The 18,943-nt window shown below is 41.5% G+C and overlaps 1 protein-coding gene across 1 annotated transcript in view; it reads left to right on the top strand.

Moving 5' to 3' along the window:
• Positions 1 to 8,922, top strand: part of LOC118793585 (rootletin-like) — a 29,100-nt gene extending 20,178 nt beyond the window's left edge. The window contains exons 19-23 of the mRNA XM_036551809.1: positions 126 to 314; positions 1,751 to 1,813; positions 4,001 to 4,135; positions 6,864 to 6,947; positions 7,878 to 8,922. Of these exons, the coding sequence (XP_036407702.1) occupies positions 126 to 314; positions 1,751 to 1,813; positions 4,001 to 4,135; positions 6,864 to 6,947; positions 7,878 to 7,982 (576 nt within the window). The 3' untranslated portion in view covers positions 7,983 to 8,922. The remainder of the gene's footprint in view (positions 1 to 125; positions 315 to 1,750; positions 1,814 to 4,000; positions 4,136 to 6,863; positions 6,948 to 7,877) is intronic.
• Positions 8,923 to 18,943: the final 10,021 nt, after the last annotated feature.

Below are 18,943 nucleotides of genomic sequence, written 5' to 3' on the forward strand. Positions count from 1 at the left end.
ATTTGTCCCTAATCTTTAAGGCAATAAAAGATTGAAAGCAGTGTGTGATGAGATGAGAATTTGATTTTGTGCATATGGGTGTTTGTGTGTGCCTGTATCATCCCTCATTACTGTGTTGTTTTCAGGCAGTTCTGGAGAATCTGGATCTGTCCGTGCCGGTCCACATCAGTGTTCAGACGCTTGGTTCAAACGGGCTTTTTGCTGAGAAGGTTCACGTCCTTTACAAGAGCAGCAGCCCCTCCACTGGGTCAGCACCTCCCCCACCGGACATGAGGGCCTCCATCCTGCGCCGAAACAGTGGGACCACTCAGCCAGTGAGTCACAACTGACGCACAGACACACACACTCCACAGACTCTCTCACACAGAGACAAACACATGCAAACTCTCTCTTTCACATACACAAACTCTTTCATGCATGCACGCACGCACATGCACACTGCACAAACTTTCTGTCACACAGACACAAAGACCAACACTGCACACTCTCTTTGACACACACATAACACAGTTTTTCTCTTACACACTCATAGGGGTAAAATGCAAAGAAAACGGACCAGGAATTTATTGGTGCACTGTAACATAGAGTGCAGTCCTCATTTTGTATGATCAAAATGAGGACATATTACACAAATGAAAAAAGACAAATAATTGAAGCACAAAGTGAATGTACAATTAAATGCATGAAATTACTGATAATTGTCATGAAGCTAGGCTTAGGCTTTATTATCTACGGTATCACCCAGTCTGATCCAGTGAAGTATTCAGAAAAAGTTGCTGGCCTGGTTTAAACTTCATGCACCATATTGTCCCAAAAGGGTTCTCTATCCAGGACAGAATCTCTATAAATAATTCCTCCAGTTCCACTCCATCTTCCTCTTCTGTCCCCGTATACTTGTTACACCTAACCGATTTTTCACTAAAAAGCCCCTCGTTTGTGGCAAAGTGCCCCGACAGTACAGCCCTTTTGTCTCTCCTGCTGAAAACCATGCTTAATCATAATTAAACAGGACACCTTCACCACTATTACAGCAGAGAGTTTAGATTTGATATTGGGTTGGCTTAGGGATGCTGTAACATTCTGCAAGCATTCAATTATTCTAGCAGAGGCTGCCGTCTGAAGTTAATAATTGCTGAGAACTAAGAGTTTATTACTGTGCAAACACAGATATGGCAAAATGGCTGATAAAGTCAGGCATTCATGCAGTACAGGCACATGAGAGATTAAGGGCTTGTTGGGCAGATTCTGTCTGTCATTCAAAGCCAAAATAACCCTGGATTTTCTAACTGTTTGATTTTAGTCCCTTTATCAAATATAAAGTTAAATGGCTTGTGATACTCCTTGTGAGGTAACTCTTTTATTGTAATATGCAACCAGTACATACCCTTAAAAACCACAGTGGTCTGTCCCTGGTTTTGCATGTCTCCGTGTGCGTTGTAAATGGCTGCTTAGTGTATTTCTGCTCAAAGTATCTGATCTCTCCTGTCAGATTGGTGTAATTTTTTTTAAACCAGCTACAGAACTTAATACAAATGTAGAACCACAAGAACTTCAAGTCTTTGAATTCTGGGGTGTTGTCAAAATCTAAAAATAGACTTTCAGCTTTGAACATATTTTATTTTCTTCAAAAATTTAGTGAGATGTTGCAAATGTTTGTAATTGTTTGTGATTTGTAATTTCTGCCATTTCATACCTGTCTTTTACATTACATATTCTGTGGAAAGTCTTATTTTTCTGATGTTTTTTATAGATAATGTACAGATCACTGCAGTTGAAATCATCCTCTCCAAAGTCTGCAGTGAAGCCAGTGATGGTATGTACAGCCTTTTCTCGCTCTTTTTGGCAGCAGGTTTCAGGACATCCTTATTAATCCAACATGATAGAGTTATATTCTGAAGTGCTTAATATGAATACAGTTAGAAAAGGAGAGAGGGGTGCGGTTATGTAGGTAAGGTGCTGTGATTATAAGCATTATTCCTAGTCATGGCCCTGCTATTGTACTCTTTAACAAAGAGCCTAGCTTACATTGTTGTATGTAAATGTCCCTGTATAAGGCAGTCTGCTAAAAAAAACACATTATAAATAATAGAGGGGAGCTGCAGAATATGCAGGAAAAGAGGAAGAGGGAACTGGGAGATATGAAAGAGAGAGAGGGAGAGAGAGGGAGAGAGAGGGAGAGAGAGGGAGAGAGAGGGAGAGAGAGAGAGAGAGAGAGAGAGAGAGAGAGAGAGAGAGAGAGAGCGAGCACTCCTTATTTAGCGAAGCGTGAATATGTAAAGTCAAAAAAGCTCTGTCATCTCTCACAGACATGATCCCTGAAGTAGCGCACGCTATTCTTTAAACATCACAGAAACCAGGAGCAGGAATGCGTGGAGAATGCTGTTCCCAGCCCTGCTGTCAGCATCACTCCTCAGAATGTTCTAGAAGGAGTGGGAGAGCACATGCTCGCTGCCACAGAGGAGAAGGGAATCGATGGTAGATTTATGTACAAATGACCCGATTTCCCAAGATGCCGCACTGCTGTAGAGCCGGGCAGGGTTTAGGACCGTGGGCGTCCTACAAGACCCATGTGAAGGTGACCTAGACTCAGTAGTTTATGCCGTCTAGATTAACACACACACACACACACACACTCACAGGTATACACATACACACTCTACACTCTTTGTCATCTTTGTAAAAAGTGCTCAGTGTCATTCATACAAGGATACATATTCATAGCACTGTTGGATACCGTCACATTTCACTACACTTCTACAGGTCTCCTACTGCATATATTTACATTAATGAGTGGGTATCGGCTCCCACCAGAAGCTATTGACTTTGCTAATAGCCCTTCACAAAATCCATCTGTGAAATTAATTCAGATGAGATGCAGCTGATTACATCTAAATAATGGTCGTATCACAGGCACAGTTTTTATGAGTTTCTGTAATGTACTATATTTACAAAAATACTACATAATACTGCTCCAGCAGGATATTACTATTGTAGAGTAGGATTGGAAGTAGTTGCTACAGTAAAATCCTAATTACAGTAGCATTGCCACAACAGGATATACAGTACAGTGGAAAGTGTTTTCCCTGCCCTGGTATATTCAAAGATATTGCAGAGTGCAGAGTACAGAGAGATTTAGCTTGCATATTTTCCTTTTGTGTTTAGATTTTACAATGGGGAGTGATTAAGCATAGATTTACAGTGTGATGAGCTATTTATCTCAGCGGCACGGTAGAGGGCAATTTGGCACAGTTAAACTGTTTGAAGAGTGTTGTTGCCTAATTAGAATGAGAGCGTGGGGTGTGTTTGCCTGCACAGTTACAGTAGGTAAAAGGCAGAGTGAGGGCTGCTCCGATGGGATGTACAGTAACGCTGCTCCTGCAGCTCCCGGGGGGGGGAGTGTGGGCGGTGCCCATCTCTCTACCCAGCGGCTCATGCTGGAATGTAGGTCATCAGCACCAGACTGCCAGGCTGGCTGCTCTCCCCCACTGATCACTTCATACTCAGCAAGGGGAGGGGTGGGAGGTGGGGGGGGGGGGGGTGGAGCTGGGAGATGTAAGGCTGACACACAGACAGAGAGAGAGGGAGGGAGGGAGCTGGAAGCATGCATGTTTTGTTTGTGGTGACACAGAAAAGCTCCTTCGCTCTCCTGGATTTGACTTGATCTCAGCTGGAATGCGTAGGCTTGGTTCTGTTACAGTGCACTGCTGGGAAGTAAAACAGAAAGTGCTGACCTCAGAGTCTTTCTGTGGTGGTATTTTTATAGAAATCTGTGAAATATGCCATCAATTCATATTGCTTAAACAGTTCATCCTCCCATGCACAATTTGTGCAAACTATATAAACTATGCATAAAATACCACAAATTGTAAAAAGGGCCATGCATGCTATGTATAAGAATATCCCTTTGTGTGTATCGGTACAGTAACATTTGCTTGTGTCTGTGCAGTATTGTGTCTCTGTGTCTGTGTCTGTCCACTAATGTATCCCTGTCTTTCTGCAGTTTGTTGCCATCTACAACTACAGCCCACTGAAGGACAGCCCCAACATCCACCCCAGCCGAGAGCTGGCCTTCCGGGAGGGCGACACTGTCTGGGTGTTTGGCACGCCCCGGCGTGATGGCTTTTGTGAGGCAGAGGTGGGTCCAGGCCCCAAGGCATTCTGGGATCCCATTTGCTGTGTGTGCGCATGTGTGTGTGTGTGCATGGGTGTGTGCATGCGTGTGTCTGCATGCGTGCATGCATGATAATGCGTGTATGCATAATGTTTTTTTTTTTTTATCATCATGACTGTGCTTAGTCTGTATAGATCTAAAAAATGGAAAGCGGTTTTTGTCTTTCTTTGGCGTGTTTTTTATGGTTTATTGTATATGGTACATACAGAATGTACAATACAGAATGTTAATTTGTTGTTTTATTTTTCAACCTTTTGTCTATTGTATGCATCCTCGGCAAAACTGTGGCTGGGGGTTGATGCACTGTTATGTGGTCATGTTTCTAAGTCATTCTTTAGCTCTGCAGTTCCTGGATGGGGGGGGGGGGGTGGGGGCAGGCGGTAAGCAGCTGGTGTGCCAGGAAAGCACAGAAGCTCTGTGAAAGTGTGGCTCATTTAGCAGATTTGAAGGACACTTGGATACTGTGCGGCCAAGGCCCTCTCATCTGACTGTCAGCCCAGACAATGCAGCAATGCACTGCCCATTATACACACACGCACACACACACAGCTCACACACACAGACGCACACACACAAATATATGCACATGCATGCACACACAGTCCTCTACATACGCATACATTTCCCTTCACACATGCATACACACACATACACACACCTAAAGACAGAGGACAAGAAGTTCAGTTCTTACCAGTGAGGTGATTTTGTGCACAGGCAGCTGTTTTTACACAAAAAAAACATAGAGGATGTAAGCAGAGCAGCAAAATTGAATTCACCTGTGAGATTAGGTAGTACTGTGAGCGCTGAGCATTAACATTCTCCTGAGAGGTACCGTCTTTCTCTTTAACAGATTCTACCTGCACCTCGGTTCATGCCAAATGTACTGCTGCTAATGATAAAGATGAGGACAAGGGGATTTTGAGGATCATGACTATGATGATATTGTGATTCTTTTCGGTAATTAGGCTGGACCACTGCAGTATGGCAAATATGACTCAGGGAGGAGGGAAGAGGGGACAAAAAGGGGGGGGGGGGGGGGGGGGGAGTTGGGGGATGGACGGTGAAGCAAGGGGGTGGGGGGGGGGGGCAGTCCTCTCAGGCCACATTATTGATGGGGCGGCAGTAACTATGTGTGGGAACAGAGTGGGGATTATTGATCACCGCTGATATACAACCGAGCGTGGAGGTAGAACCGTTTCAGAGGTGCTCATGCATTCAGCATTGTAAGCACCTACTTATCTCAGCCCTGTAGGTTTCATTTGTGCTCCTGTGTCATCCTCTCTGCTAATGCATTGAATGTAGATTGCATCAATCGGCTTTGTGTAAATCTTGGGCTTTGTGCTTGTTTGGCCTCAGAGTGAACAGCCCCACGATAGCATGTTGCATTAAAGTTATAGATTAGCGCTGGATGGCTGAAAATGCCAGTGGACCCTTTCTGTGGCTCACTTTGGGGTGGATTGGATGGAAATATACCAACTTTATTGTGCACAGAACAATACAGCAAAACAATACAATAAAACCACACAGCTCCCAAGTCGTGTAGCCTTGTGGTCACCCTGCTTTACAGTTTTGTTGTCTTGGCTGCCCATTTCTGCAGAATTATGTTGCTGTTGTCCACACTGGTGGCTTTGTTTCTGCTGGATGGGTAACAAAATGGGAATTTGTGTGCATGGGCAAATGTGTGTGTGTGTATGTGTGTATGTGTGTATGTGTGTGTGTGTGTGTGTGTGTGTGTGTGTGTGTGTGTGTGTGTGTACAGGTTCTGCATGGCAGTGATGTGTATGTTTCATAGTAGTGTAAGGGACTCAATCTCTTGAATTATTCCCTCAACTGAAATGCCAGTCACAAGAAAAAAAGCATGCACAAATCTACCTTCAAAAAGCCTTTTAGGATCTCACAGCAAGTCCTGATTTTATGCTGGTCAAAACAATGGCATGTATGTTGAACAACTTCTCCATCAGAATGAATGTTTTTCAGGGAAACATAAAGACATTGTAAGAAGAACGCCTCTGTGAAAGCTCTAAACTGTCATCTCCATATCGATTTTCTCAGTATCATTCCACATCACTGTAAATAACCCACCAGAAAGTGTTAACTGCTTGCCTGGCGTCTGTCTCTCTGCTGCCGCAGTGGCCACAGGGCTCTTATCTCTAAAGGCCAGACCAGGTTTCAGACTTTCAGAAGGGATGGCATACATCTGTATGCAGGCGGCATTAAAATCCTACTGAAGTTGGACAGATATTTGATTTCCTGTGATGTAGTTTTTTTAATGAAATTCCCACTTGGATTCACACTCACACCACTCCCAATGTCATCCCAAGCCTTTAAAATGAAAAGCTTTCAGGTAGGAAAAGCAAATAATGATTGAATGATAAATTTGTGAACAGCAGCCATTTTTTTCAAATAACTGCATTTAAAAATAAATGACTACAAAGTGTGTTATTTTTACGATATGATAATGTGTGGTTTGGCTAATATTATGAGCTCACATAATGGGATGAAATAATGGTGATAATCCAGATGGTGTATGAATGATTGATCAATGTGTCCAACATCTGCACAGCGTCAAGCCCTTAGACACAGCGGATTTTTGCCATCACTGCTGCCTTTTCAAGCAGGAGCACGGCTTCTCATGTTGAGGGAGCTGATCTGATTCCTCCTGGAGTATGACGCTGGTTGATGTCTGTCTCAGGTTAACGGCAGGCGGGGCCTTGCGCCGGTGGCTTTCCTGGAAGAGATTCCCATGGGGCAGCCAAGGACAAGGCCAGAGAGAACGGTGAGTATCCAACCAGCTTTCACTCACCGGGACGGGCCCACCGCCTGACTCAGCCCCGTTACAGCCGAGGCGGGGCACCTGAGATGGCGGAGTGTAATCCCTCATCTGATTCCCGACGGCAGCCAAAAGGTGTTGGAAATGAAAACAAAGCATACATTTATCCTCCCGAAGGCCTCCAAAGATGGCTCTTTGGGTTGTTTGCTGTGATTGGCAGGAGGTGGAAAGCGGCACTGGAGCTGTGGCCTTGTTTGGTTTTTTAAAGGGAGACTGAACTGAGACCTGCTTCCTGCTGAGTAAGCGTAAAACAGACCGCGCAGTTCGCTGGCGCGTGCTTATGCCCTCAGGCACACTTTGTCCGACGAAAGCTAGAGACCCGCCGTCCTGACGACTTCGTTTACTGCCCCGTTCCATGTTTTATTTGGGAGCGCGGTGAAGCTGGAAAGCGAGATTATAAAATGTACTTGCTACAGGTGTAATGTTTTGTGCGTTTTATGAGTTTACCATATTAATGAAAATCATTAATCTGATGATTGTAGATTCCATTTGAATGTTTTAGTCTTAAGAAATGTAACATATTCAGTGTTAAATCTCCCTACTGTGTACTCAGTGGTTATATTCATAATGTCTAGACACCTGAATTATTTATGCATGAATCATTTAGGCCTTGAAGTGTGACTGATTCCACGTGAATTCATTCCAAACAACTTAATATCACACATATAGATCAGCCTCTTGTCCATTTGAAATGAACACGCGCGGCCATTTTACACCCTCTATTGTTAAAAACCAGCATCTGAGTGCTTTAGAGTGGTGCTTCAAACAATCCCATTTGAGTGGAGGGGCTGGGTTAGATGTACATGCATTTGTCTGTGCCTTTGTCTCCTGTGTGTCTGTATGGCTGTGTTAATGGGTGGACGTGTGATTTTCCAGACGGGGTGTGCAACAGGCTCCCCTGGGGCGGACGATCTGCCTTGCGCTCCCAGCTGCTCCATGTCTCCCCTGCATGGGCGGAAAGCTCCGGTCAGAAGGCTATGAGAGTCTCGGGTTCTGACATCATCAAAACTTGCCAAAAGAATTGACCAGGTCTGAGTGCTTCATCATCACAGCAAAGGAACAAATACCTCCTACCTTTTTGAACGTTTATACTGATAGTGCTCCTCGAAAGTTGGGAATTCACCATTTAAGATGTGGAGAGAACGTGAAAAACATGAATTGGTCTTCCTCAAAAAAAAGACGTGAAATCCAAGGAGTGGCATCAGCTCTGGAAGAGCTTGTGTTACCATGGTGATACTCTTGGTAGCCATAATACACGGCACATTGAGAGAGAGCACTCAGTACTCACTATGCCAAAAGACACAGGCCCCCAGTGAGACAGCAGACTGTAGCCAACCGTACCTCTTACGGAGTCCCAGCAGAGACACACGAGACGTCAGCCTGTCTCCATCCACCTCTGTTCTCTTTCTCACCGTACTGCAGCTATGTTGGTGTCTGGTCACATATGGTCAAACAGGCTACGACAGGCCATACCATTGGGGTCTGATTCATTAGTCTCCTCTTAAAGTTACCACCTTTTACATTTCCTTTGTTAAACAAGGTGATACGTTTAAGATGACACTTTGTAAATATTCCCGACTGCCTTTTACACACAGAACAGTCCTGCTATTTGTTTATTCACTCTAAACATCGTTGCTAACTCATGGGGCAGGGGAAATTTCATACCATGGCCGCAAATCCCAGGGAGCAGGTTTAAGCAACTGCCAGGATCCTGTGTCTCCTGATTGGATTTCCTCAGTCTGGTCCTCATGTGGTTCAGCTGTGGTCGTGGAATTAACATGATGCCAGTTTTCTAACCAGGTTGCCGGTGTACTATTCATTTCAAAATGTCACATTGTGATTTTTGTTTTATTATGCAGCTTTTTGCAAATGTGTCACAACTTCGAAGGTGTAACAAATGTCATACAGATGTATGGTCCATTTTGCCATGGCTTGTTTTGTATTGTTTTTCACATCAATTTTTTTATTTGTGTGTTGTTATACGACAATGTAATTACAGGTTCAGTCACATAGCCCTATACATGAGAGCATTTCTCTTATGTATTTATGTGATCACATAAATACTAATACACACTAATTTATGTGATTAGTTTATGTGATCACAATTGACAGTTGAAGTTACTGGAATATTTATTTGCATCTGAAAATTGGCGGTGTCCGTTTTCAGTGTTGGTGCAGTGGCAATCACTTACCTTAATGGAAGCCTAACAGAGTTCCACTCTGCTGGGTTGACTCAGCCTCCAGGTGGCACACAGACTCGAGGCTGTGAGAACTGTCCATCTGGGACACAATGCTTTTCACAGCTGCTTTCAAAGTTCCGACACTTCAGTCCTTCCTCTGATGTTGATGTGCTGTCAAGAGCACTGCCAGACTGCACTACAGGTTTAATGGTTTTCTTTTCCTAGGAAAATGAAGCGGACTGTATGTCTAATGGCCAAGTGCTTAAGTGCTAACCATTTGCACAAACAGGCACAATAATGGTCTTAGAAATGGTCACAGAGCACATTTCAAGGAAAACACTGAATCATATGTATAGAATCACAGGAAAAAACCTCCATATCCAGAAAAAGGGTTTCTCCATATTAAAGAACAAAAGACATAAATATGAACAAGCTCTTCAGCAAGACAGTAGTAACATTATTGGTTGTATATTATTTATTCTCAGTTGTTTTCCAAAAATAATCCATTCGAACCATTTAGCCAAAAGTAACCGTCTGGGAGATGGAGCCCTCTCAGCACATGTCCAGTAATCTAGTTAATTAGCAGGGGCTGGGATTTGAATAAGATTTTAATCAATTTTACCAGTGTTAATCAGCTGATGGATTTCAGTAGAAGTGAGATCCTCCCAAAATCCTTTAGTGCCTTATGAAGGCAGAAAGAATTACACAGACTCCATGTTAAACGTATAAAAAAATACTTCCCATTGAGAAATATACTGAACGGGAGGTCAATTCCAAAGGTAGGTGATCCTAGTTTAGATTTCCCTACATCACTGCAGGGTTTACAGATTTATCCAGAAACTGGATTGTTCGAATGTTATGAAAAGATTCCTCATGTAAATGGGAAAATACAAAGTCTGAGATTATCACATTAAAATGCTATATCTGTCTTTTAACTCCACCTGCCATCCTAAGGGAACTGGTTAGAAGACCTACAATGTTAAAGACGTTGTGCTGGATACCCAAGACTACTCTCACTGTTACCTGTTGTTTAATCATGCAACGTGTTGAATTAAAAAGACTTTTATATGATGAATAGTAGTGAAATGATATAAATTTTAATTTGTGCATCCATGCTCCATCACAGCCTTGTTGTTACACTACTCATAGAATAAACTGTAAATATAAGGGTAACTGACTTGCTAACACAAATGTATTTTTGTATATTAACAAGACATAAATGATTTCTATAATTTTTTGTTAAAATTAAGAAAATAAAGTTTGTTTAAATAACAAATGAGTAGCCTGTATTTGTGCAACAAAGAATAATTTTAAGAATTAACTGCTTTTTTTCTATCCAATCTGGGACCAAAAAACCTGACAGATTACAGAGTACAGATTAACAAATTTCTTTTTCGCTTCAGGAAGTTACGCCACCCATTAAAATACCAGTGAATTCACTGGCCTCATTCAAGTATTGTGTGTGTGCGCCTGTTAATCAGCGCCAGGGGGTATGGAGAGACTAATGCTATTGGGTGAATATAAGAGACTGATGATGAGAAATTAACAGTGAGCATTCATGTCTGTGCTGTATGTGAGCATTCGTGTGGGAGCACTCATGACAATGAATTCAAGGCAAAGCCATGCTACTCCAGCACATATGTAGATAGTTTTCAAATGTACAATTCTGATATCACCATATTTTGGGGGTACCATTTTTGAGTATTTGCATATGGCATGATGTTCAACCAGCATGATGTCATAAAAGCATCAGTGCACACTGTCACCACAGCCTTGATACAGGTGTAATAAGACCAGCCTGTGGTGTGGCTCTGCAATATAAGAGCTGGTCATTTTGACAGGGGATTGCTAAATAAAGAGACTACATCAAGCACACTGTAAGAGACAGAGGGAGGAGATGGAGGGATCCTATTTAATACAGCTTGGAAAAGGAGTCACACAAAACGAATGAAAAAAGCAGAGGGCTCTTGCATGATGGAACTGTATGTTATGGAACCATTAACACATCAGAAAAAGAACCACAGTGTCAAATTAGGCATTAACATCCAACCACTTCAAGCCTGCCCCCCTCAAATGTCCCCATTTCCTTTTGGGACAGCATCAACTAAAAATGTGACATACCCCTAGGGTTGTTTTTCTCTTTCCAGTGTAAACAAAAAATCACAAATAATAATGTCTTGTACAAAAAGGCTGCACATGAAAATACTTTTGGCAATGCATATACACACATATATTTACTTCCTGTAATTTAAAAGCTGCTTTTAAAATGTAGCAGTCTGAATAATAAAGGTAAAACCTATTCACAGCTTGATCAACATTATGCTGATTGTTTTTGTGATTATGTGTTATTTACATTTTAAGACATGCTATTTACATTTAAGATATATTAATATATGTATTTCCTTTGGGCCTTTGTGTAGATTCATATACAGACTCATAAAATGCATCTCACATCATCTCACAGCTGAAGAGCTGTTTTCTACAGTTCTTTACAAAAAAATACACAAGACCCATGAAAGAGGCATTAAGTATCAGAAAATTACAGCTGGTCCACACTCTAATCATGTTCTATTCATATGGCGTAGACCAGGTAGCCGCTGAAAACATTGTAATTGTGGACAGTGACATGAAGTCGCCTGCCCTTACTAAGGCCCATGTAGATGGTATCTCCCACCTCCAGCTGCAGTGTGGCCATGTTGATTGCCCCCCGTCCTGGTCCAGGGTTGTTGTCATAATTACCCATTAAGTATATATCATTGTGATGGAGGAGGACACCAGAGGCGATTTTAGTGCCAAATCCAAAGGCAGTGAAACTGAAGTGGTAGAGGCCTCTTAGAGGGGCTGAAAAGATGCCTGTGTCACGGAGAAAAAAAATGCAACACTTAGAATACACAAGCTGTAACACAAACAGACGGAGGAAACATACAGTGTTCTGACTGAGAGGCAGGTGCATATGCAGATTATGCCTTGCCTCTCTATTGCTCCACATGCTTAGGAAAAAAAATCAAATCTTGCTCAGTCTAAGAACAGCCAATGGAGGCAGGTGGCATTTTATACCTTTGATCAGCAGAGGGAATAACAGTGACAAAGACCTGCCTCGCCTGTTATGACCATTTTGCCTTCTTCATACGTACTATGCTAGTGATTTTATGAATTATATGAATGCATTCATACACCTTAACCTGGAAACCTCTAGATGTAGTTGTCAGATTCCCTCTTACTGTTTCTATTTGTGAGTTACCACTTTAAGGTTCAAAGCTGTATAAATGAGAGGTTAGTACCAGTGGATGCATTGTAACCATTGCCAATGTTTGTGAAGACGTTCTTGTAGACAAGGATGTGAAAGGCAGGGTATGGTCCCAGAGTCACTTCCTGTCCTTCTCTCAGAGTAGCTGAGAATGCCACCTTGGGTATTTCTGTGTACACAAAGGAGACTCAAAAAGTCACTTTCCAAAGGCTTGTTGATATGCATCATTTCACCATTATCACCATGTCTTATCCATAGCTGGTAACAGAAACTTAATTATGTTTAAAAAGCTTGGGCTAAGTAGCTAAACTGAATGTCACTCAGTAATAGAACACTACTTCTGAAGAACAGCACACTAAAGTACTGAAAGACACAGTTAATGTAGTGCGATGGAGGTCATTTCATCCGTGTTATTTGCGGGACTAAAATGGCACTTTTAGAGTAAAAGAGTTTTAAAGTGGAGCATAAGATTCTGTATAGAGTCCATGAGTAGAGATGCTAACAGAAATACTCACCTGGGAGGGGTGGAGGAGAGCGAATCTTCCTTATATCCTCCATCTGACTATGCAGCACTGATCTCTCTCGAACTGGTGCGTGTGTATGTGTGTGTGTGTGTGTGAGTGAGCGAAGGAAGTGAGGCAGGTAGAGGGACAGTGAAAACCACAAAGAGAGAAAGAACAAAGACAAAATCTTAAATTTAATGAGAAAGTTCAGTTCAGCAATGTACCTCACTCACAGACCACTGCTGTATACCATGAGCAAAAACTTCAACTAGTCAAACCAATTTACCCAACCAGTATGAGCACAGCATTTCCAAACTCCACGCAATGGCTGAGACATTCATTTGCATGACAGCATCGAAATTAAGAATTTCATTAAGCCATTAGCTACTGCACAACAGAAATTCCTGATACTTGTAAAATAGTAAAATGCTTGCCATGGTCCAGCCCCAACTGAGTCAAAACCCAAACACTCCTCAGAAAGGTAGCAAAAGTCCTGCCTATTCCGGTGTAGCTCTACTCGGGAACACTTACAGAACAGGGCCAGTCCAGTGATGATGGAGATAAAAGTGATGACTCCAAAACACACGAACAGCGCTGACATCCCCTTGCTCAGAGAGCGTCTGGGAGCGAAGCCCTGAGGCCCTGAGGAGAAACACATGTACTCTTTGAAGAACTTCAGTGCTTCAAATGAAAAGGGGTCTCAGCAGCTGACAAAAATATCACAGGAATTAAATCTCAAACAATGTGTTCAGAAGCCACAGTTTATTTTATTTATTTATTTTATTTATCTATAACCAACTGAATTCAACAAGTCTGGTAAAATTGTATAGTACTAATCAATGATGCTGTACAGCTGTTTATGGCCAGATGTTAGCTGAAATCGTCAAGAATAGTTTCTTAACAGAAAAAAATTGATGTGTTGAACTGAAAGACGAAGAACATTGAACAGACCAATCCGCTTGGGTGCTTCTGACTGCTTCTTTGGAGCGGGTTCACCTCTGCCGGTATCACCTCTCCCAGTGTCACCTGTCCTGGTGCCGACTTCAGGAGGTTTCCTCTCCTGGCTCTTTGAAATGGGTTTCACCTCCATCACTGTGAAAGTTGGTAGAGTATGAATACCTTTACTTTCAGGAACTCAAAACTCTGGATGTTGTCATTTCAAGTGAACAGTTTCGTTACAAGACAGCCATCACCAACAGTTCAAATGCAATTTGCTTCCTCTTACGCCATTCTTACCATTTGCTTATTCATTCAGACGTATTGTCTGTGAACCAGTACTAAGCCAGTGGGCTTACCTATGTTTCCGTGGTGTACTGCAGCAGTCTCTGTACTTGGATTCTTAGAGATGTCTGTGCAAATTGCCTTGTGCTCAGTCTCCATAGACCATCTCTTCCAGTGTACTGCCCAAAGACAATATGTTTTTAACATAAGGAATTTTTATGAACAGCAAACAATTACAGTGTTATTGTATACCCCACTGTTGCTCACGTGTGGGGAGAAAGAGCAGCAATTCTATGTACAGCGCTTTGCTTAACTCTACGTTGAATGCAGCCTTATAAAACGTATGACACTCTCAGCTTAGAGCACGCAAATACAACAGAAATAAAAAGAATGTAATTTCTTCCATTAGCTGAGCTTTATCTTGCAACCACTATACAAGTTGATTTCACATAACTGTTTACTATGATAGATACACATAGCCAACATAAATTCAATAAAGCAAAGTTGAATAAACTTCGTGTTTCATTAGCAAAACACAGCTCCGCTAGTGCATTTCTTTCACAAAGATTAAATGCAGAATTGTCAAATAAAAATCGATTTTAAATTAACAGCTCGATTAAACCTGATTAACAGATAGCTCAACTGGAATGAAAACAAGCACACATGTTACGCCCCCAGGACCAAGCACTGCCTTCAGCAAAGACAAGAGAGCTGACCTCCCTAATATTCATTTCACAGGCGTCGTGACAATCCGATTCACCTTTTAGACTTTCGCCCTCTTACCCCGCACAAACCGAACCAGCAGTGTTCCAAAACCATGCTATTCAGTCTTTCCAAAATGACTTAGTCCGATTTGCCCTGATTTTTAACCATCGAGGAAAATGTGGCCTCTCAAAATCTGCGTTAAATTACGAAGAGGCATATAATATCTCCACATGTAATACAAGGCGCCGCTAGGCGCCACTAATCATTATGACTAACCTCATACGTTAAGGCTAACCACCTTGCGAAGCTGAAAAAGGCACTGCAATTCCCCTTCTTTGACAGCAGTTTTAACGTCAAAGACCAACTGGTTTGCTTGGGCACCTCACATTAAAACATTATGGTTAGCCAGCTTTGTCTTTCCTTTATTTACTAAATGACATACTGCGTTTCACTGGTTTGCCATGTCGATGCCCGTCGATCACTAGAAAGCAAAGGCCAGTTGCGCCTTACATTGAGCGATCAGTGCTCGGTAATTCTGAAACGTTAGCTGGCTGGTTTTGATGGTGACCAAACATCATCAAATTGTATGTATTAGGAATCGCAAAGTTAGGAAACTCAGATATAGCTTCGAGCTATATCTTGTCCAACATGAAGCCTAAAATGCCAACGCTTAGCTAGCAACGTTACTTTTTCGTCCAAACGTCAAACTCCCCGTGGGAAACCTAATTTAGCTATCAAAGCTAACGGTTGGCCATGTTTCTCCATATTTAAACGCGATGTCATGTTACCATCTTCCAGCAAGCGTAGTTTCGCTTCTTTATGATCATTCATGTTTAGACACGGTGTACATCTACTTAACTAACATTTGTTAAAGTCTAGACAGTTAGCTCGCTAACCTGCCTCCTGGTGATTTTCTCTCTCCTGTCCTCTCCATGACCAAGAGCACCGCTGTGGAGGCCTGATCATGAGGACAGTGTTTCCCTCCCCAGGCCCCCAAGTTTATGCTGTACAGCACAAACAAATGAATAGTGAGGGAAGTTTCTTAAGCTATCTGTCTAGTAGTAAAGGTTCACGTCTAAAAAAGGTAACCACGGCAAGCTCCTGCTGTTACTGTTGACAAGTTAGGTTACTACTCCAGACCATATTTCGATTACGTACGTCGCTTTTCAGGCGGAAGTGACGCACAGCAGTTGTTTTTCCGTCAAAGTGAGGTCGAGGCGCGATTAACTCGTAAATTCTGATTCCCCAACCTCAATCATAGCCATTGTAAACTGAACAGCCAAATTGGTCCTGCACGACCAATTGTGCACACTGTCTGACTGGAGCAGAAAATTGACGAGATGAAATTGTTTTGTTATTTGAAATATTCGTGTATAGAGTTAATATATCTTGATTTCATCGCTTCTGGGACGGTAAGCATTACACGTTGACATGGCGGATTTATTTTCACTAGTTATCCAACTAGCTTTGTAGTAGGCCTATGCATAGTGTGCAAGTTAAGATTAACCTTTTGCCTTGCAGGAGACGCTCATATCCAGAGTGCCTTACAAAGTGTGAGTACAAAGTATAAAGTGATGAACCCCTGATCTCTGCCTTAGATTCAATAGTAAATAGCGTGTTGTACCAAAGTCCTCACCTTTTCTGCCTGATTTACATTTATTTTACTACTGGCTGTGATAACCAGCCATGGCCTTGCCACCGCATTGTTAATTTCTCCAGATTCTCCCAAGGTATTCTTCATTTTATCATCTATAGAAGCTGAATTACTGGTACCAGTTTAGCTATAGTTTGACAAGTATGGTTAACATGAGTTACCCCTTTTCACAAACAGTTAAAAGAATTCATTTAAGGGGTCCTTCTCAAGATGGAGTCTTCCCTCCTGCCACTGGAGAAACAGCACTCATGGACTCATGTGCCTACTGTCATTGGTGCAGTCAGTCAGCACTTAGCATTCATTACCACGCATTACCATTTTAAAGGAGAGCAGGGTCTTCTCACTGTGATTGTATGTGATCTTCTATAATCATACAAGGACACAAGCTTCTTTCCTCACTCCTCACCTACGTATTTACAGTTACTGATAAACTCAGTAGCATTGCATGAATACCTTGCATGAAACAGACCCAGTAGCTGGCTTGTTAGTAATAACATAACTATGCATTATTTCATGAATACACAACTGTTTTGAGTATTATAAGCCTGTATCACCTTATAATGTTGATACAGGTGTATTTACAAGACACTAAGCATGCTGCTTGACAGTACCCAAGAGCAGATTATTTTAGTTCAAGACTGTGTTGTGAGACTATGAGAGTTAGAAGCAGGAGTTTAACAGTTCAGTTTAATTCATTTCAGATAAGCCTTCACAAAAAGTCAAAACTGCAAAGAACAATATGTGTTGGCTGCAACGGACACAACAAATAGAAATGAGAAAATCTGAACTATAAGGTCCAAAAAAAGGTAACCTACATCTGTGATAAGATGCACTTTTTTAAAACAGAAAGATAGGTTGATGGCAATACAGTAGAACATGTGCAATACATGTACAATATACAACTGAATAAAAGTATACAGAGATCTAAGAGAATGGTCATAGGACAAAGTTCATTTAAGATTTCTTTTTCATTCAGACTTCATGCAGATTCAGATTTAGGGCAGTTAAATGCATCTCAGGGCATGAAAATGTAAAGAATTTCTGAGATATTTTACAAGAAACACAAGAACCACAGTAGAGACATTAAGGATTTTAAGTGAAGAAATCATTATGATATAACAAATTGTCATTAGTTTATTTTCATATGGAGAATAGCAGGTGGCCAATCAAAATATTGCAGTCATTTGCATTATCATACAATTGCAGCATTAGTTGTGAGCTTTTTAGTTGGGGAGACAAAACATTAGATTATCATATGGTGAGAAGTATAATTTCTTTGATTCCTGCTATTCACCAGGATAATGAAGTGATACACTTTGACTTATGTCCTGACACATCCCTGACTTGGGCCAGCCTGCTTTTGGGTTTATTGATCTGCTGTTACCTGCTGTGCATGTATTTCTTATGATCCTGGGATGTCATGTAGCTACCCAGGTATGAAGTCTCATATCACGCTGACAAAACACGTCCACAATGTCTCTGTGGTGTTTTATTACTGTTTCCAACTACGTCATGAAGCCGTTAGTCATATCATAGTCATGTAAGCTGAGAAGAACAACTATCAAACACCCAATTCCAAAACTACCTACTAAATTGTCCACATTACATATATTATATAGGCATAACGTCGTTCACAATATGGACGTGAATTGTCAGTTATTGCACAGAGTACACTAGCCCTGCTAAGACGCAGTACAAGTTAAATAAATCATTTTTCCAAACACAGATATTTACATTGCATTAATGCACAATAGCGTGGTAATTAGGGAGGCACGTCGGGTGCATTCAGGATTTTGGGGAGGTCTTGATTCACGATCATATCTCCTCATATTGAATGAGAAGAGAAATTTAAATGTGACGTGGCGGGACTGAATACTGTATAACTGAATATAATTGAGCACAATTATTGTGTTGTCATAATGTCTTGTTATTGTTTTATCTTCTTATGAAATATATTTATTTATTTATTGCATTTATTTATTAGAAAGATGCCGAGCTTTTATTCATATTCCTATGCCTATTTCATGACATTATTTCGTTATTTGTAGGTCTGTATCACTGAATATCACTGCACACTACATTTTAGTGTTTAGACTAGTAATTAACTTTGAGCAGCCATGTTCACCTTCGATCCTGGGGCTGATCATGTATATATCTCCCGTTACGGTGGCACGGCGTAAATCGTGTGGTCGTACGTGTCTTTCCCTTCTCCCAGCTCTTGCATTATTTAATCCATTTATTAAAAATTTACGACAACGTTACATGTTTTCATAATTGATTTTCCTTTCACTTTAAACCTGATTGACTTTGACTCTTTAAACTTCATCCGCAACCCCAAGCCAACATTAATTCATACCCATTCTGTCCTTCTACGTGATGTACTTTTTGCACTTTTGCACCCCCTAAGAAGTGTGGAATTCATGCTTTTGAGT

The sequence above is a fragment of the Megalops cyprinoides genome, chromosome 18, assembly GCF_013368585.1.
Source record: "Megalops cyprinoides isolate fMegCyp1 chromosome 18, fMegCyp1.pri, whole genome shotgun sequence".
Classification (NCBI taxonomy): Eukaryota; Metazoa; Chordata; class Actinopteri; order Elopiformes; family Megalopidae; genus Megalops; species Megalops cyprinoides.